We start from the raw sequence: 20,664 nt of genomic DNA on the forward strand, positions 1-20,664 counted from the left end.
AAAAGGTTCAGAGAATCTGGAGAAATCACTCCACGTAAGCGGCATGGCCGGAAACCAACATTGAATGACCGTGACCTTCGATCCCTCAGACGGCACTGTATCAAAAACCGAAATTAATCCCTAAAGGATATCACCACATGGGCTCAGGAACACTTCAGAAAACCACTGTCACTAAATACAAATCGTCGCTACATCTGTAAGTGCAAGTTAAAGCACTACTATGCAAAGCGAAAGCCATTTATCAACAACATCCAGAAACGCCGCCGGCTTCTCTGGGCCCGAGATTATCGAAGGTGGACTGATGCAAAGTGGAAAAATGTTCCGTGGTCTGACGATTCCACGTTTCAAATTGTTTTTGGAAATATTCAACATGGTGTCATCCGGACCAAAGGGGAAGCGAACCATCCAGACTGTTATCGACGCAAAGTTCAAAGCCAGCATCTGTGATGGTATGGGGGTGCACTGGTGCCCAAGGTATGGGTAACTTACACATCTGTGAAGGCACCATTAATACTGAAAGGTACATACAGGTTTTGGAACAACATATGCTGGCATCTATGCGCCGTCTTTTTCATGGACGCCCCTGCTTATTTCAGCAAGACAATGCCAAGCCACATTCAGCACGTGTTACAACAGCGTGGCTTCGTAAAAAAAAAAGAGTGTGGGTACTTTCCTGGCCCGCCTGCAGTCCAGATCAAAAATGTGTGGCACATTAAGAAGCGTAAAATACGACAGCAGAGACCCCGGACTGTTGAACGACTGAAGCTCTACATAAAACAAGAATGGGAAAGAATTCCACTTTCGAAGCTTCAACAATTAGTTTCCTCAGTCCCCAAACGTTTATTGAGTGTTGTTTAAAGAAAAGATGATGTAACACAGTGGTGAACATGCCCTTTCCCAACTACTTTGGCACATGTTGCAGCCATAAAATTGTAAGTTAATTATTATTTGCAAAAAAAAAAAAAAGTTTATTAGATTGAACATCAAATATATTGTCTTTGTAGTGCATTCAATTGAATATGGGTTGAAAAGGATACGCAAATCATTGTATTACGTTTATATTTACATCCAACACAATTTCCCAACTTATATGGAATCAGGGTTTGTACATACATACATACATACATACATACATATATAATATAAAAATAAATAAAAACATGATTTTACTCAACAGAACAGCAACAAAGAAAAAATATCACCCATTTAAAAAATCATTTAGTTCATGAATACATCTCCTTAGCGACAGGTGCATGAACGTCCGTGCACGTGCAATAGAATCCAGTCAATTTCAAGTAAAGTGCTGACGATCCAGGAGACTGCCTGTGATTTTAGCTCACTAGTAGTATACTGGTCTCTCACAAAGGCAAAGTGGATTCGAGATATGTTCGGCGGAGTAAGATAAATCAAAGCAGCTGAGAGAGAGAGAGCGCACACAATCGCTAGACAAAGCTATGAACACCAATTACTGTATTCCGCCGTCAAAACCGGGGGGCCCCTGATTGGGTGGGGTCCCTGGGCTGAGCCCGTGCGATAAGGCGGCCCTGCACATGGCTGTGAGAAAGGTGGTGATTGCGCAGCAGCTTCATCCTACGTATGGTTGTCAACATATATGACAGACTGTCAAAAATAAAAATATTAGACCTACTGTCTCACACTGCCTATATAGGCCTATTTATTTTCTTGCGTATGGAGCGCACACTTGCAGTTAGTACCAGTATGGAGTGAAACTACTGCCAAAACTCCACAAACACACAAAAAAAAATGTTCTCACACCCAGCGATTCGTAAATAAAAAAACTATTTCCTTTAAGTTTAAAACTGGAAACGTACTGGTTCATTTAGTTAGAGCTTCTGTCTGCCATTTTACTCCCCACCCTTCTCCTTCTTTGTTATTTTTGGTGGATGGCAACATGCGCAAATACCAATAGCTGACGTATTTAAATTGACTCTGAGTGCTAGTATGTGGATATATTACTTTCAAAGGGGTGGAATATTACTCCCAAAAATTTTAACGTGAAGAAAATTGTTTTTAAACTTGCGTTTATTTCTTTTACTTGCAAAAAATAGTTTTTATACTTGCAAATCTTTTTTATTTTTTTTTTATTTGAAGAAAATATTTTTTTCACTTGCAAATTGTTGGGAATGAGTAAAAACATCTTTGTGTGGAGTTTTGCCATTAATTTCAGTCCATATGCCAGCCTCTCTTCTGAACGCACCTTTGTCAAGCTAAGATAAATGTCCACAGAAAGAGGTAAATGTCTACCGCTTGTTTGAAAAAGAAATAAAACCCAACAAGTGGAAGGCGCATGATAACATGAATGCTCAGTAAATGACCATCTCAAACCCCATTTTAACTGTATGTGTTTACGTAGTCTTCGTATATCACAAGCAGCATACGGCCACTAATAGTACATGCAATCTTACAGTTTGCACAGGCTAATTAGTGCGGGGTATTTGGATCTTAGTAGATCAGGCCCTAAATGTACTAAATACATCCTCATTTTCAGACCAGTTAAACAAATTTGGGTAATTAGGCCAGCTCGGTGGCCTTGTGGTTAGAGTGTCTGCCCTGAAATCGGTAGATCGTGAGTTCAAACCCGCCCGAGTCATACCAAAATCGATAAAAATGGGATCCATTATCTCCTTGCTTTGCACTCAGCATCAAGGGTTGGAATTGGGGGTTAAATCACCAAAATGATTCCCGAGCGCAGCCACCGCTGCTGCTCACTGCTCCCCTCACCTCCCAGGGGGCATAACAAGGGAATGGGTTAAGCAGAGGATACTTTCACCACACCTAGTGTGTGTGTGACAATCAGTGGTACTTTAACTTTAAATTTTAATGTACTGGAGAAAGTTTACTTTTTTGAGACAATTTTATAGAATTTTTTTGCTTCATTAACTTCCAATGCAGATGCATGATTGTGGAGTCCGTCCACATCTACATCCATTCACCATTGTTGCTACAGGGCCTTTTTCAGAAAGGACTTTATTCAAGCTCCGAATAGGCTATTTCCAAGAGTACAATGGCGTGACAATCAAGAGTTATAGTACCCTCCTGCCTCTGTTTTCTCACCTTAATCTCCTTGCGCGTCTCTCCAGGTTTGAACACCAGAGTTCCTTCGCTGTACTCGTAATCGGAGCCGGCATTGGCCGAACCGTCCTCGGTCCTGTAATCCACGTAGAAAGTGTTCTCTCCCAGGCCCCCTAGAAGTGCGGCCAAGTGTCATAGAGTTACTTGAAAGAACGTGGTTTTCATTGTGGAAATACAAAAGTGCTATAAAAGGCAGTGAGAACAGCGCCCCATCCGACCCAGCAGATGGTGCTGTATTTTGAGTTTTTACAATGTTTTATATTTATATTTAATACACAGCAGTCATTTCCTAATTACAAACAAATTCCTGTAGTGTTGCAGCACGTGCCGTTTTTTCATTGGACTGTAGGGCAGTTACGGATAGGATAGGATAGAATATGTGGTTGCAGTGCAGATGTTTACATACAGAAACAAAAGTAAAATGTAAACTAAAAATTAACAATTAAGCAACCCAATGAATTCTACAATGAAAAAAAAAATCTGCACAATATATGGAAAAATACCAGCACATGTGGTTGCAAGGAATTCACCTATACAGTCACGATGTATAGGACTTTAGGGTATGTTGATGTTGAATCTGTTCATTTTACATTTGATTAATGTTTTTGCTTACGGTAAATTACTATGAAAAAACCTGATGTATTTTTAACCTGTTTAAAAAAAACATATAGAATTTACAATAAAACACCGGTAGCTGGCAGCACGGTGTACAGGGGTTAGTGCATGTGCCTCACAATACGAAGGTCCTGCGTTATCCTGGGATCAATCCCGGGCTCGGGATCTTTCTGTATGGAGTTTGCATGTTCTCCCCGTGACTGTGTGGGTTCTCTCCGGGTACTCCGGCTTCCTCCCACCGCCAAAAACATGCACCTGGAGATAGGCTTATTAGCAACACTAAATTGGCCCTAGTGTGTGAATGAGTGTGAATGTTGTCTGTCTGTCTGTGCTGGCCCTGTGCTGTGATGAGGTGGCGACTTGTCCAAGGTGTACACCGCCTTCCGCCCGAATGCAGCTGAGATTGGCTTCAGCAACCTCGAACGGGACAAGCAGTAGAAAATGGATGGATGGTTGCCAGAAATTTTGTAAAACCAGTTATGGCCAATTTTAGTGTTGCCAATCAGCCTATACAGAGGAGCATGTTTTTGGAGGTGGAAGAAAGGCAAAGTACCCGGAAAAAACCCATGCAGTCACGGGGAGAATATGCAAACTCCACACAGAAAGACCCCTAGCCTGGGAATCGAACCCAAGACTACCTCACTGTGAGGCATAAGCATTAACCACTGCTTCTCTTTCATCAATACTAGTATCTGCAAAATGCCTTTGTTTCCGAGACATGTTAGCGATACATGAGGGTTTTAATTTGAAAGCATTTGTACAACCTTTCACTGGACAAATCACATCACGGCCTTCCGCAACATGTTCCTTCAAGTGAGCTATTAAAAATGAGCCTTAAATGCTCCGCATCTGTTGAATAGCTGCATGCAACCAGTTCCAACACATTTAAACACACAAGCCATGCAGTCTGCAGTGAAGCACATAGACATAACCCCTCAATGTCTGAAACCACTTGTCAAAAAAACACAATAAGACCTGTTGTTAGCCAAAATTGAACTAAGCTAATGCTTTAACACAAACCCCTAAAACAGGTATGCTGTAAATTGTAATATGCAATCTGCAAAGTCTCTAATTTAGACACTATTCTACTGTATTTTTTTTAAATTTAATGTGTGTGACATTACTTGCAAATGCAGTGTCCACTTTTTTTTTTTACATTTTCACAGTAAAGTCGTGTGTTTTCTACGTACTGTAACCATAGTAATTTCAGTTATCTACCATTTATAATTGTTTTTGTACAATCACTCGCCATACTAATATCATCTGTAATAGACAGATGATATCTGTCCATTACCTGACCGCTTCTATGTTAGCTATCTCTCTTTGTTTATAATGTACATTTTCTGCTGGATCTACTCTCTATTTTAAGCTGCCTTTTTTTTTTTTTTTTTTTTTTGCTGCAGCTGTTACATATGTTGTAATGTTGTACATGGTAATTGGGATTTGTTATTTACTGTATATATCAGTGGTTCTCAAATGGGGGTACGCGTACGCCTGGGGGTACTTGAACGTATGCCAAGGGGGTACGTGAGATTTTTTTTAAATATTCTAAACATTCCAACAATTCAAAAATCCTTTATAAATATATTCGTTGAATAATACTTCAACAAAATATGAATGTAAGTTCATAAACTGTGAAAAAAAAATGCAACAATGCAATATTCAGTGTTTACAGACAGATTTTTTGTGGACATGTTCCATAAATGTTGATGTTAAAGATTTATTTTTTTGTGAAGAAATGTATAGAATTAAGTTCATGAATCCAGCTGGATCTCTGTTACAATCCCCAAAGAGGGCACTTTAAGTTGATGATTACTTCTATGTGTAGAAATCTTTATTTATAATTGAATCACTTGTTTATTTTTCAACAAGTTTTTAGTTATTTTTATATCTTTTTTTCCAAATAGTTCAAGAAAAAACACTACAAATGAGCAATATTTTGCACTGTTATGCAATCTAATAAATCAGCAACTGATGACATAGTGCGGTATTTTAATTGTTTATCTCTTTTGTTCAACCAAAAATGCTTTGCTCTGATTAGGGGGTACTTGAATTAAAAAAAAGTTCACAGGGGGGAACATCACTGAAAAAAGGTTGAGAACCACTGGTATATATCATATAAAAATATAATATATCAGTATATATTATATACTGTATATATAATATGTAAATATTACATATATTATATTTTATATTGCTACTATGGTATTTTTTAGTCAACTTTATACTTTTGTTTTTGCCCTCTTTTTGTGCCCTTGTGTGCATTACCCTTTCCATCCTTTGTAACTGAGCTACTGTGTGACCAGTTTCCCTTGTGAATCAATAAAGTTTGTCTTTTTCTTGGTTTGCAGGAATCCACTGCATTTATTACTGTGAAAAACTATTTTTGATTTTACTGTTACTATTTAACAATTGCTTGCCATAGTTTTTACGGTAATTTTTTTGCCGTGTACCTAGCAGGCGGGATGGCCAGCAAAAGGAATCATCGCAATATACTGCTGCGTCAGCAAGTTAAAATGTCTACGTCTTGTCGTACTTTCAGTTTTTTTTTCTTCAAAGAGTTATTTTTTTACCTTGGCAGACAACGGCCAGCGTGAGGACGCCACAGTTCTCCATGCACTGACTGTGTGCACTTTCGAAGGAGATGCGGCTGCACACGGCCAGGTCGTCGTCTTCCGGCGCCTCCTCGTCAGTGACGACAGCGCGGCGGGCGTGGTCGGCGGCGTGCTTCTTCAGGACGTTCCCGGCTCCGATCATCATGCGAGTGGCCTTGAGGAGAAGGAGAGATCATGTGAGTTCCCAGTTGAGCGAAGTCAGTAGGAGTGTCACCTGTATGCGGTAGAAGGCTCGGCTCTTCTGTTGGTGCAGCAGCGCGTAGTAGTTGGCCAGCTCCATCAGCTGGTCCAGTTCTTTGTCGGGATACTTCTGCTTCAGCTCCTTCAAGATGCGAATTACCTACAGCAGAGGTGTCAAACTCAAATACAGAGTGGGCCAAAATTTAAAACTGAACGAAGCCGTGAGCCGAGGTTGAACAAATTAATCCTTTAATAGGGACCCAAACAAGTTTTGCATTGAATATTGACCAAGCAAGGCTTATATAACTTTATAGTGACATGCAAAAATCGAGTTGTAAATAATAATAATTAAAAAATATCGATGGCATATCAAATGAAATAAAAATAAAAATTGAATGCCTCTTTTCGGCGGCGGGTTTGAGTTGGGTCGGGGTTTAGTGGTAGCGTGGATGTATATTGTAGCGTCCCGGAAGAGTTAGTGATGCAAGGGGTTCTGGGTATTTGTTCGGTTGTGTTTATGTTGCGTTTATGTTGCGTTACGGTGCGGATGTTCTCCCGAAATGTGTTTGTCATTCTTGTTTGCTGTGGGGTTCACAGTGTGGCGTATATTTGTAACAGTGTTAAAGTTGTTTATATGGCCACCCTCAGTGTGACCTGTATGGCTGTTGACCAAGTATGAGTGGCATACACTTGTGTGTGTGTATGAGCCGCATATATTGTGTGAGCGGGCCGTGACGCTGTTTGTATGGAGGAAAAGCGGACGTGGCGACATGTAGAGAACGTCAAAGGCAGTGCTTTTATGGCCCGCTCCCAATATTATTGTCCGGGTGGAAATCGGGAGAAATTCGGGAGGGGCACTGAACTTCGGGAGTCTTCCGGGAAAATCGGGAGGGTTGACGAGTATGAGTATTAGTGATGAATGCGGTGTTACAGGGGCGGGCCAGTTCTAATGTTAATTTGATATTGCCTCAAGGGCCAAATTTGGCCCGCCGGCCAGAGTTTGACACCCATAACCTACAGGAAGAATCATCAAAGACCATATGACAGATGATAAAAGTTATGTCTTGGTTTTGGTATTTTTACCCACCTCCTTGCGACTCTCATCCAGCTCCCGACTGGTCTCCAAGTTGGCCATAGCGTTGTTGGAGCTGGGCAGGTTTCCCCCAGCTCCCGCCGATGAGGACCCTGCTGTCACACCAACGTTGTTGGCCGCCACGCCCGCTCCACCGTCACCATTTCCATAGATCTCAGCCGGCACTACAGTGCCACCTCGTGGCAGGAACTTGCCGTCCGCGATCATCTCCATGCCGCCCTTGTTGGGCGTCAAGTCTCCCTCCATTTCCACGACGATGCCGTGGCGTTTGTCGGCGCGGTAACGCTTGCCCATGTACTTGTAAAAAAGCAGGCGGCGGTCGGCAATCCAGGCCAGGAGGACGCACACTGGGAAGTACAGCAGCGTCACCAAGGCTTCCCACACCTAAGACATGCAGAAAAACAGATGAAATCCTCTCGAATCCTCTTTGGCAATCAGGAATCCTCTTTGGCAATCAGAAACAAAAGGAGCACCTTGCTAAATTTATGTTTTTTGTTTTTTTTTTCAGGGGGGGGAATTAATAAAACAAACATGGAGGACTGTGTCTGGCGTTTGACAGAAGCCAGTGGGGCTGTCTCTTTGTTTGAGTGACAGCTGAAGGGCCTCTGCTGGTTTCAACAGGTCCAATTTAAGACTTCCCATAATTAATTCACTGTAATGATGAATGCACTGATTCATATATTCAAAGCAAGTAACAAATAAGACGAGTTAGAAACATTGCTCCTTTGCGGCATTTGTTTATGACCGAATGGAATGCTGGTTATTTTGTGCTGATCGTGGTCAATCGAAAGCAGTGGTTCTCAACCTTTTTTCAGTGATGTACCCCCTGTGAACATCTTTTTAATTCAAGTACCCCCTAATCAGAGCAAAGCATTTTTGGTTGAACAAAAGAGATAAAGAAGTAAAATACAGCACTATGTCATCAGTTTCTGATTAAATTGTATAACAGTGCAAAATATTGATCACTTGTAGTGGTCTTTCTGGAACTATTTGGAAAAAAAGATATAAAATTAACTAAAAACTTAATGAAAAATAAACAAGCGATTCAATTATAAATAAAGATTTCTACACATAGAAGTCATCATCAACTTAAAGTGCCCTCTTTGGGGATTGTAATAGAGATCCATCTGGATTCATGAACTTAATTCTAAACATTTCTTCACAAAAAAAGAAATCTTTAACATCAATATTTATAGAACAAGTCCACAAAAAATCTGGCTGTCGACACTGAATATTGCATTGTTGCATTTTTTTTCACAGTTTATGAACTGACATTCATATTTTGTTGAAGTATTATTCAATAAATATATGTATAAAGGATTTTTGAATTTTGCTATTTTTATAATATTTTCAAAAAAATCTCACGTACCCCTTGGCATACCTTCAAGTACCCCTAGGGGTACGCGTACCTCAATTTGAGAACCACTGATTTAAAAGAAATCCTTCTGTCGCTCAATAACTCAATGCTATCAAGGAGAAATTCCACTTAAACATCTGTCTTTCTTGCTTTTGCGTCCCAACAGTTATTTTTCTCACGATCAGGTTGAACCATCCGAGCCCGGGCACACCCTCCTGGTGTTGGAGTATAAATCTTTGGTGGTTTGGCACCAGCCGCTAGACTAGATCTGACCAATCTAAGTGTAAGACTAGATCTGACCAATATAATTCTAAAACTAGATCTAACCAGTCTAAGTCTAAGACTAGATCTCACCAATCTAAGTCTAAGACTAGATCTCACCAATCTAAGTCTAATTCTAGATCTGACCAATCTGAGTCTAGGACTCGATCTACCCAATCTACAAAACCCAAAACCTGTGAAGTTGGCACATTGTGTAAATCGTAAATAAAAAGAGAATACAATGATTTGCAAATCATTTTCAATTTATATTCAATTGAATAGCCTGCAAAGACACTTAATGTTCGTATTGGTAAACTTAGGTATTTTTTGCAAATATTAGCTCATTTGGAATTTGATGCCTGCAACATGTTTAAAAACAGCTGGCGCAAGTGGCAAAAAAGACTGAGAAAGTTGAGGAATGCTCATCAAACACTTATTTGGAACATCCCACAGGTGAACAGGTAGGTGCCATGATTGTGTATAAAAGCAGCTTCCATTAAATGCTCAGTCACAAACAAGAATGGGGCAAGGGTCACCATTTCATGAACAAATGCTTGAGCAAATTGTCGAACAGTTTAAGAACAACATTTCTCAACGAGGTTGTATTCCTTTGAGACAGCATTTACTTATTTACAAAGTAAACATCAGCTTTCAAACTGCAATGGCAATAAATTAATTATTCTGTCCCCACTACTCGTTTTTCAACGTATGAAGTTAGGCAGATAGTTAACAGCCAGAAGAAACAAAAGCTAATTTTTGTTGATGATTGATGTTCCTTTTGAATTATTTTTCCTCCTCAGTTTTATTTCTTTATACGTCTTCCTTTATATAAGTTTGTGTCTTGTCTTTGATTAAAACTGAAGGGGTACGTTTCTATTTGATTGACGGCAGCTTGATTAAAAGTAACAGGAGGTGAGTGCATGTGTTAAATTGACAGCTTTATTGTAGCTGGAGGAGCGGGTTTCTTTTTGATTGACAGCAACTTGAAGGGCATGACTGCTTGATTGCCAGCAACACGAGGTGAGTATCTGTTGGATTGACAGGTGTCTGACAGATGCTTGTCTGAAGGCGTGTCCGTGCTCAAACGCTAGCGGGGAGCTTCTTTGTCTGATGGACGACGACCGCGTCCCACTCACCTCCACTTCGCCGGGTGACATGACGGACAGGATGAGGTATAGCCAGATGTAGGCGAAGATGCTCCAGAAGGCGGTGATGAAGAAAACTCTGAGGTGCTTGATCTTGCGCACTTGGCCTTTGGGGATGGTCCACACGCAGATGCCGATGATTACGAACATGTTGAAGGCGGCGCTCCCGACGATGGTTCCCGGCCCTAACTCGCCTGCCTTGAATTGGTGACCACACACCTGGACAGACACGCAGGGAGGATGCAAACACACATTATTTAGTGTCAGATTGATTGTGTGTGTGTGTTCTTGTATTTCTACCCTTCTTGAGACATCAACAAGGAAAAGTACCGTCCATATGAGGACCGGTGATAAATCATAGTCCCACTAAAGAAAACCATTGTATCTAATAGAGAATGTGTCATTTGCACTCCTGGTGGAGAAATCTATCAAAATTAGGGTGGTCCCAAAAAGGAGGGATTTTTCAAATGGACTGTGTGTCGGTTTTAAAAGTCCTCCCCCTCTGGTCAACATATGAAATAACAAGTGTGTGTAAAAATGTGAAGTGCTCCCCCTCTGGCCGACATATGTAATAACATGTGTGTGAAAGAATGCACCCCCGTTGGCCAAAATAGAAAAAAACTAATAAGTATATAGAGATTTACTGTTATAACTTGAAATAAACAATGAAGATTAAAAAACAATTACAAACGAAAAATAAAAAAAAACATTTTTTTAAATTTTTTTTAACGAAAAGCAGTGTCGACTTCTTTCTTATAAAATTTGGAACATATTCTTTCTGTTTCTGTATTATTTCAATATTTTCTCGTATAATTATGATATTTTTATGTAAAATTATTACTTTTGGATGCAAAATAGTGACATTTGTCGTATCAAATTCTTACTTTTATCGCAATATTGCCAGTTTTTTTGTTGTTCTTGTAAAATTGTGACATTTTTTGAGAAAAAATTATGACTTGTCTGAATTTTGCCAAGTAAAATTACGATTACTATTAACATTTGGATAACATTTTTAAGTTTTCTTATAAAGTTGTGACTTTGGTTGAGTAAAATTACGACACTTTTCAAAAGTTTTTCTTGTAAAACTGTGAATGTTATTGAGAAAAATTCCAACTTTTATCATAATATTGCACAAATGTTCAGGTTTTTTTGTAAAATTTTGACTTGCGTTGAGTAAAATGATGACTTTTATTATAATAGTCACAAAATTCTAAGTTGGTCTTGTGAAACTGTGACCTTTTTGTTGTGAAATTCCAACTCATTTTTCACAACAAGCTTTTTTGTATTTTGTATATATCATTAATCTTTTAAATACAAATCTATATATATATATCTAGAAAGGGTGGTCCTAAAGAGGTAATATTTGGAGCTCACAAGAAGGTAACATACAAGAATGTGCGCGTGCGTGTGTGTGTGCGCGCGTGTGTGTGTGTGTGTGTGTGTGTGTGTGTTTGTGTGTACATGTACCTCTATAACAGACAGCAGGATCTCTGGGGCGCTGGAGCCCAGAGCCATGAGGGTGAGATTAGACACGGTTTCATTCCAGATTCGAACAGTCGCCACTGATGTTTCGCCATTTGGCAAAGTGATGGTCACTTCCTTCTCCTGTTGGCCAAACGCACACAATGAAAACACATGACGACAACCTTCTTATTGAACTGTACGTAACACAAATTGTTTTTGGATCAGCATATCTAAGAGGTTGCTTTTGCAATACCAACAAAATGTCAACACCATCACGATCTTAAAATACAATATTCTCATTGTTTATTGTTTATTAAGGCTCCCCTTTAGCCGACGCACAAACGCCAGGCTAGTGTTGCTGGGGTCCTTTTCAAAAGTTCAAAGTAAAATAATAATACACAGATCCAGTTACAAAACATACACAAATACAGTTACAAATAATCTCATGGGCTTCTCCTTGGCTCCCCATAGCAGGTAATTCCGCAGACAGCATGAGAATTCAACTTTAATGAAACTGGAGCTTTAATTGGTCCTTCTGAACAGTTACTATTATTATTTTTTGTTTTTACAAAAATAAATTTCCATAGCTGATTTTCAATGTGTATCATGTTTGACAGAGCCGGTCACAACATTTTATTTTTATGTTGTTATCATAACAAACCGAAACATAATGCAATACCCACAATACTTTTATAAAATCTTAATAATTCAAAATAAATTATTCAGAATAATGAATTTTTCCAATAAACTGTCTTAATCTGCTCCTTTTTTAAAAAAAAGACAACATTTTGACAATATCTAATACAAACATTAAACTATACTTTGTAAAAGTATGCACATGTTTCTACTGATTTGCAATTGTTTTCCATATTTTTTTTACATATTCATTTGATGTACATTACTCAAAAAGATACTTTGGTGACTTTTATCTATCATTATGTAGAAAGTTGTCTAAGAAATGTACGCTTAGATACAGAGTACCCTCGTTGGAATAAAAGTACCACAAGCTCTTCAATCTAAAACTACATTTTCTTCTTTTTTTTTTAAAATTGAAGGCTATGTTGGTCTGGAGTGAATTGTTATGAAAATGTTTGCTGTACATGATATGTGTTGCATTCATCTTGTCTGTTCTTGCTGTCGTGAAAATTGGGACGTTTTGGGGGAGGTGGTTTAACTCATTTTTATTGAGGGCCTCATTGCAATTATGGCTGCCCTTACAGTGAACATACACATATATGGATATGTATGTGTGTATATGTATATATACATGTATGTGTGTGTGTGTATATATATATATATATATATATATATATATATATATATATATATATACACACACATACATATATATATGTATATGTATATATATTTACATGTGTACATGTATATATATGTAAGTATATATATATATACACAAACATATGTACACAAATATATTTTTACATATATATATGCATACATATATATGTATACATACACATTATATATATATATGTATATATACATACAGTTTATATATATTTATGTACATATATATAAATACAGATAAATATTATGACTATACAAATATAAACATATACTAGCCAATCTGCAAAGGCATCTGTTTTTGATTATTATATTGTTTTACAGATTGACGGATAACATCTTTTGAAATCGTAAGTCAAAATGAGAAGCAAATATTTAAGTGTTTATTTTTGATGACCAAATTAAAAAAGGTTGGGTTATCAGATAATATTAAATTGTACTGTGCAACCTTTTTCTGTCTAATTGAAAGAACAAATAAATACATTCAGCCAGAAAGTGCTTTTTTCTTTCCAGCTTTTTTGCAGGCCACATAATTGTGCTGGGCCACATAAAATGCCGTGGTGGGCCACGTTAAAAAGAAGCGAATGGCGACATGAATGTTTTGGCGGACCGAATTAAATGATATGGTGGGCCAAATAAAATGATATGGTGGGCCAAATAAAATGATACGGTGGGCCAAATAAAAATATATGGTGGGCCAAATAAAATGATATGGTGGGCCATATAAAATGATTTGACAAACCACTCTAAAAAGATGCCTCAAACGATTCGGCAGGCCACATTAATTGACGCGGAAGGAAACTTTAAAATGACATGGTGGGCTACATTAGAACTATGTGGCGTGCCACATTAAACTTATGGGATGGGCCAAGTTAAAATAAAGCAGCGGGCCACAATAAACTTATATGGCGCTCCACGATAAGGTTACATGGCGGAACACATCAAATTCTATGGGGTTCTGTTACGAACACGAGGCAGGGTGATGCCAGAGGTCATATTTCAAAGATGCGTGGTAACGTCAAAAAGCAGCTTGCAGGTAAGAAGAATGTGTTAGCCAAAAAGCATTCTAGTTAAAAACATGAACTCGGAGCAGGGACCGGAACGTAACTTTGTTGCATGGAAGCAAACAAAAACACCAGACCGAATGAGGCGAGAGGACGGAAATAATAGCTCTCTGATTAGTGCCCAGGAGCAGGTGACTGTCCCAAACACTAATCAGAGGCAGTTGAAAGCAATCTGCAGCCATGGCAATTAAAACACAAATCAGGGGTGCTGAAACAGAACTTAAACAACAAGTGAATCAAAACGTAAACAAACTATTAATCAGGCAATGGATGATCACAGGGGTCCAATAAAATTATATGGTGGACCACATAAATTAAATGGCAGACTACATTAAAAGGATGTGACTTGACTTTGACAACTGTGCCTTGGGGTCTTCTTACCCTTTCCTGCACGCATGATTTGTTTTACATTGTATATTGTTTTTATCTTCCGTGTGAGTGCAAATAAATGAACAAAAATAAATAAAACGACGGCACCTTCGGACAAGACCCCATGGACCTCCAGCACATAGCACTACTTTTTGGTGTGTCATAAGAAAGGTGCAACCTTATTTCATGTTTCTAACCCTTATTTAACAGAACATGAGGTTATTTTCTTAAAAAATATATTTTAAACGTTTCTTGGGCTAATTGCACTGATTTCGAAAATAATGTACTTTATTCAGATAGCTGTTTAGCATATGTCGACCTACATTGGATTGCTTTTAGCATCTCTACTGTACACAATGTAACAAAGTAGTCCCTTCTATCATTCTGTTTTTCTGCACGTGGCACTCGGAAAAAAAAGTCGACCCTCACCTGTGATGTGATGACCTCAATGGACGCCATGAAGCGGTCTGCAATGATGGACACGCCCAGAAACATGTACATGAGTGACACAAAGTAGACCACGGCTCTGGCCACCTGGTTTCCAAGGCCCGGATCATTGGGCTGCCAAACGGGCAGCAGGATGCCCGGCCTGCACACCGTCACGTCATCACATTTCCCGCGTCCGGGCACGCTGCTGTTCCCGTAAGTCCCGGAGGAGGGCAGCATGGAGGCGGAGACCACTCGATGGTCGAGGTCGCTGCCCGCTGCGCCGCGCTGGGACTCTGACTGGCAGGGTGGCAGCAGGGAGAGGAGGACGAGGAAGGAGGCCAGGCGAGACATAGTGGCGGGGAGGAGGAACAAAGACGGGAAGCAAAGGAAGTGGCGGTGTGGCTGAGGAGGAGGGAGACGTGGAGGGAGGCTGCGGGCCGTGACCAATTCACCTTTAAGACAGAAATGAAGAAGATGCTGCAGATAAAAGATCTTACATCATAGTATTTATTTACATTATACTTGTCGTCGTACCATCTTATGCCATCAGGGTTTGAAATGCATTCCGTGGCATCACGGTAAAAGAAGCATACTGTGTTGGAGAAGCTTTCTACTCCGCAAAGCGAAATTGTGATCAGTGAGAGAGCCACGATGGACCATTAGATCGGACAAATCCATTGGAATGTGTTCGCTCGCCCAACCAAAAGTAAAACCTTAACGACAATTCCTCTCTCTTGGCCATGGCCTTGGGTGGGTCATGCTGTACACATCCCAGCGAGACCAGTGCAGCGAAAGAGGATCTGAAAAAATCGCTCCCACATCCTATCTTCAAAGATGCCAGGGATGTTGAGTTTTGTCCCAAATGCCGAGCAGAGTGGCCTCCGGGCTTAGAGACAAAACACGCACCCATGGACTACTATACACATACGTATACACACACACCCCACGTCTTTGCCGCTTTACCCCCCATAGTATGAATGAATGAATGATCTTTATTGTCATTGTGCATGTACATGTCCAGCCTTGGCGTCACTATAGACAGCGATTTTAAACTTGACAAACAAATCAATGGCGTTTTAAAATCGTGTTTTTATCATCTTTGACTTTTAGTAAAGGTAAAACAGTTTTTATCTTTTAACCTTTTTGAACAAGTTGTGCATGCTTTTATTTCAAGTCCCCTGGACTACTGCAATGCACTGTATGCTGGCATTAGCCAAAAAGCTCTCTCCCGGTTGCAGTTAGTCCAGAACGAGGCAGCACAACTTTTAACAGGGGCCAAGAAACGCCAGCATACAACCCCAAATCTTCAGAGTTTGCACTGGCTCCCTGTTCATTTAAGAATTGATTTTAAAACATTGCTGTTTGTTTTTAAATCTTTACATGGACTGGCACCTCAGTATATCTCGGACCTCATCCAAATTTACATTCCTGTGCTCGCTCTGAGGTCCGAGAGCCAGTTCCAGCTCGTGGTGCCCAAGACCAGACTTAAAACCAGGGAGACAGGGCCTTCTCTGTGGTCGGCCCTAAGCTCTGGAACACTCTGCCCCTCCATGTTCAAACTGCTTCCACATTGGAGTGTTTTAAGTTTCGTCTTAAGACCCATTTTTATGCTTTGGCTTTTAACACTACGTGAGTTGTGTGGTTCTTGGTCCTCTGTTGTCCTCTGTGTTTTTTTTATACATTTTAAATTCTATTTTACTGTTTTAATTGCTTTTACCCTTTGAAATGGTTTTTAATCTTATTTATTTGTATATTGTTTTTATATTGGTTTTACATTTATTTATTTTTTGTTTTTATTCAGTCATTGGTGGAGTATAACATTGTTTTTAATATTGTTTTTAACATGGCTGTGCAGCACTTTGGAAGCATTATTATTGTTTAAATGTGCTATAGAAATAAAGTGGATTGGATTGGGTTGGAATATTTAGGTTGCTTCCCTGAGGTGCTTTGCATTTAAAAAAGAAGAAACCACACAATATACAGAAACAACACAATATACACAATATGCAGTATACAATATGGCTCAAGACCACTCTAAGAGGCAATGTAAAAAACGAGACAATAAAAAATATAAAGTGACTGGTAAAACTGACTAGAGAGGAGTAATGCTGATTCCCAGTGTGCTGAGGGGGTGGGAGTCAGTATTTCCTACTTCCTATGCTGTGCAGGCTTTTTATTGTGGATTAAATATGTAAATAAATATGGTAAATATTGTCCTAGTTGGCATGTAACCACTGATTGCACAGTCCCGGATCCTGATTGACTGGTGGCTTCCTTACGTTGCACATGAGGGAGTTTTTTTATTATTTTTATTATTTTATTTTTTTTATGGCGTATGGTGCAGAGCCAAGGTGACTGCAGCTTCGGACCAGATTGCCCCCCGACCTCCAGCCCTATTGCAAGTCTTGAGTTTTGTGCCTAACATATGTGCTTATTGTTGCTCTAGGCGCTTGTCTTGGTCTCAAATCGAGCCCCCCGCGCCGCCCTTGTGGCGATCCATCAGTTCCGTCTACTCTTCACAATGGGTTTGTACTGAAAATGACATTTCGCTGTACTTTTTAGGTGCAAGGACAACAAAGTTCCATGAAAAACTGTAAGGAAAACAAAGTTCCATGAAAAACTGTAACAAGCACTTATATCCAAAATGTCTCGCTAAGAGGGGTGCTCAAAGACTTTTGTCCATACAGTGTTGTCCCCCACCATTGGCAACATTAGAAGAACCCCGCTTGGTGTCCTGGCCTCACCTCAGCGTTAACAGCACACTGACTGAAGCCTTCTCTGAGACAGAGAAAAATCAATAACACTGAGAATGCAAAACCAAAAGTCGCTGCTTTGTCTTCTGTCGAGACGGCTGCTTTAGTAAACACGAAATGAAGAATTTATTGACGTCCATTAAGGACGGGGCACACAGCTGCCATCCATTCTCTCCATGGACACAAACGCCATTTAAAGAGGCAAGAAGTATTTGTCCAAATAAAAGACTCCTGAGTCTTTTAATCGACATTCCTCACGTCCATAACGCTGAGTCGGCGAACAGTCGGATTTTACGCTTTTGTCTCCCAGTAGAGGGCTAAGGTAGTTACACAACAGCTCGAGGTAACTTATGCTGATTTGACACTTTTTTGTGCAACTCATGCGAGAGAGAGAATGTGACAATCTTCTACCAGAAATTAATATCCAGGAGGGTTCAGTAATGGTGCTATAGAGAAAGGTGAAAACAATGCACATTTTTCTTTTTCTGCAAAAAAGTGATAATAATTGTAAAATTTGATGTCTTAGCAGGTACCAAAAGTGTAATGCTTGAAATTTAAGGCACTTTAAAAAGTGGCCTTACATTGTCACACCGCAGTAAGGGATGTCTTGTCTTTTTTTTTTTTTTGTCTGGTGAATTTCATGTCTTAGTTTGAAAAGTCAATCAATCAATGAATGTTTATTTATATAGCCCTAAATAACAAGTGGGGAAAGAGACGGTGAGAGAAGGAACCAGAAGGAAGCCGATGCTGAGCCCGAGAGGAAAAGAGCACAAGGAAGACGACGCATGCGGCCGAAAAGCTGAAGAGAGAGACGCGAGCAGAAAAACGGGAAGACTGCAAAGGAAACCGGCAAGACACTTATTGCAAAATAAAAGAAGTCTACACCTGCTCGATAGAATGTCATTCCTTGGTGGTCCTGAGAACCCGCACGATGACGGCTCGAGACCGTCACATGTGCATTTTTAAGTAAGACCAACATTTTTAGAGTGTAATAGGTCTCTTATTCTTTTTAATAACATTGTTATTCTGAAGGTAACCAATAATAAATAAAATACTTCTTACCGACTTCTTGAACAGGTGCGGTAGAAAACGGATGGATGGATTAAAATGCATGAGAGGGTTTTATATTTTGAGCGTTATTTTTAAAACTGTGATTACCAGCAGAATTATTCATTACTCATCGTGTTAAGCAATGTCAGCTAAGATTTATCTGAGAGCCAGATGCAGTCATCAAAAGAGCCACATCTGGCTCAAGAACCATAGGTCCCCTACCCCTGCCTTAAACTCTACACACTAGGGGTATCTAAACTCTTAACTTTTTGTTATTGTTTTAAACAGGCCATGCAGACATGAGAAGAATGAAGGAAAAAAAAAACATAATAGGTGACAGAGCATGATAGTGTTAATAATAATAATACAACTTTTAAACCTATTGTTTTTTTGTGTGTAAAAATCCATGGGCCAATAAAAAAACAAGGTGTGAGCTGCAAATGGCCCCTTGGCCACATTTTGGACACCCGATATAAAATAGTGGAGTAAATGCAAGTCATGCATTCTCCTTCAAGTTGCAACAGCTGAACAAGAGCAGAATGACAAGATAAAGTCTTAATGCGAGCGAGACACACTCTGAAATGTTTATGATGCAGGAGCAGTCTGTTGCTATGCCAACCGGGCAAGGCAGAAATCTGGGAAGGGGTGGGGGGGGGTCAATTGATCAGGGGTGTTGAAGTTGTTTTCCAAGTGCCAAAAAAAAGAGAGAACCTTCATTCACCACCACTCATGGCACATAGACACACACACACTTGCACACGCATGCACATGTAACACACACACACACACACACACACACACACACACACACACACACACACACACACACACACACACACACACACACACACACACACACACACACACATATAAATACTTACTCTAGGTCTGGGTGTCAAAAATGCAACACGTGGCCAATTTGCAACCCACAGTTAATTTTTTATTTGGCCATTACACATCAAAGTTTTAAAAAAAAAAAAGGAAAACATTTGATTAATTTAAAGGCCTACTGAAATGAGATTTTCTTATTCAAACGGGGATAGCAGGTCCATTCTATGTGTCATACTTGATCATTTCGCGATATTGCCATATTTTTGCTGAAAGGATTTAGTCGAGAACTTCGACGATAAAGTTCGCAACTTTTGGTCGCTAATAAAAAAGCCTTGCCTTTACCGGAAGTCGCAGACGATGACATCACAAGGGTGAGGGCTCCTCACGTCCTCACATTGTTTATAATGGGAGCCTCCAGCAGCAAGAGCTATACGGACTGAGAAAACAACAATTACCACATTAATTTGAGCGAGGATGAAAGATTCGTGGATGATGATATTGATAGCGAAGGACTAGAAAAAAACAAAAAAAGGCGATTGCATTGGGACAGATTCAGATGTTTTTAGACACATTTACTAGGATAATTCTGGGAAATCCCTTATATTTCTATTGTGTTGCTAGTGTTTTAGTGAGATTAAATAGTACCTGATAGTCGGAGGGGTGTGTCTTGAGGCCAGTGTCTGAGGGAAGTCGACGGCAGCTGCATGGACGGCGCAAGCTCAGCTGATCTCCGGTAAGAGGCAACTTTTTACCACAATTTTCTCACCGAAACTTGCCGGTTGACAAGTGGTCGGGAACCATGTTCGCTTGACCGCTCTGATCCATAGTAAAGCTTCACCTCCGGGAATTTTAATGTTTGTGTGGCTAAAGGCTAAAGCTTCCCAACTTCATCTTTCTACTTTGACTTCTCCAGTATTAATTGAACAAATTTCAAAAGATTCAGCAACACAGATGTCCAGAATACTGTTTAAATGCGCGATGAAAAGAGACGACTTTTAGCCGCAAATGGTGCTGCGCTAATATGTCCTCTATAGTCCGTG

The 20,664-nt window shown here is 39.7% G+C and overlaps 1 protein-coding gene across 3 annotated transcripts in view; it reads right to left on the minus strand.

Moving 5' to 3' along the window:
- The window catches only part of slc8a2b (solute carrier family 8 member 2b), a 235,872-nt gene that overhangs the window by 37,107 nt on the left and 178,101 nt on the right, over window positions 1–20,664 (minus strand). For all 3 annotated transcript variants that reach the window (XM_061877530.1, XM_061877531.1, XM_061877532.1), the window contains 7 exons: window positions 14,991–15,442; window positions 11,827–11,964; window positions 10,351–10,578; window positions 7,591–7,980; window positions 6,538–6,663; window positions 6,282–6,477; window positions 3,076–3,206 (listed from right to left, as the gene is read on the minus strand). In XM_061877530.1, the coding sequence (XP_061733514.1) occupies window positions 3,076–3,206; window positions 6,282–6,477; window positions 6,538–6,663; window positions 7,591–7,980; window positions 10,351–10,578; window positions 11,827–11,964; window positions 14,991–15,341 (1,560 nt within the window). In that variant the 5' untranslated portion in view covers window positions 15,342–15,442. The remainder of the gene's footprint in view (window positions 1–3,075; window positions 3,207–6,281; window positions 6,478–6,537; window positions 6,664–7,590; window positions 7,981–10,350; window positions 10,579–11,826; window positions 11,965–14,990; window positions 15,443–20,664) is intronic.

This window comes from Nerophis ophidion, linkage group LG18 (genome assembly GCF_033978795.1).
Source record: "Nerophis ophidion isolate RoL-2023_Sa linkage group LG18, RoL_Noph_v1.0, whole genome shotgun sequence".
NCBI classification, from domain to species: domain Eukaryota; kingdom Metazoa; phylum Chordata; class Actinopteri; order Syngnathiformes; family Syngnathidae; genus Nerophis; species Nerophis ophidion.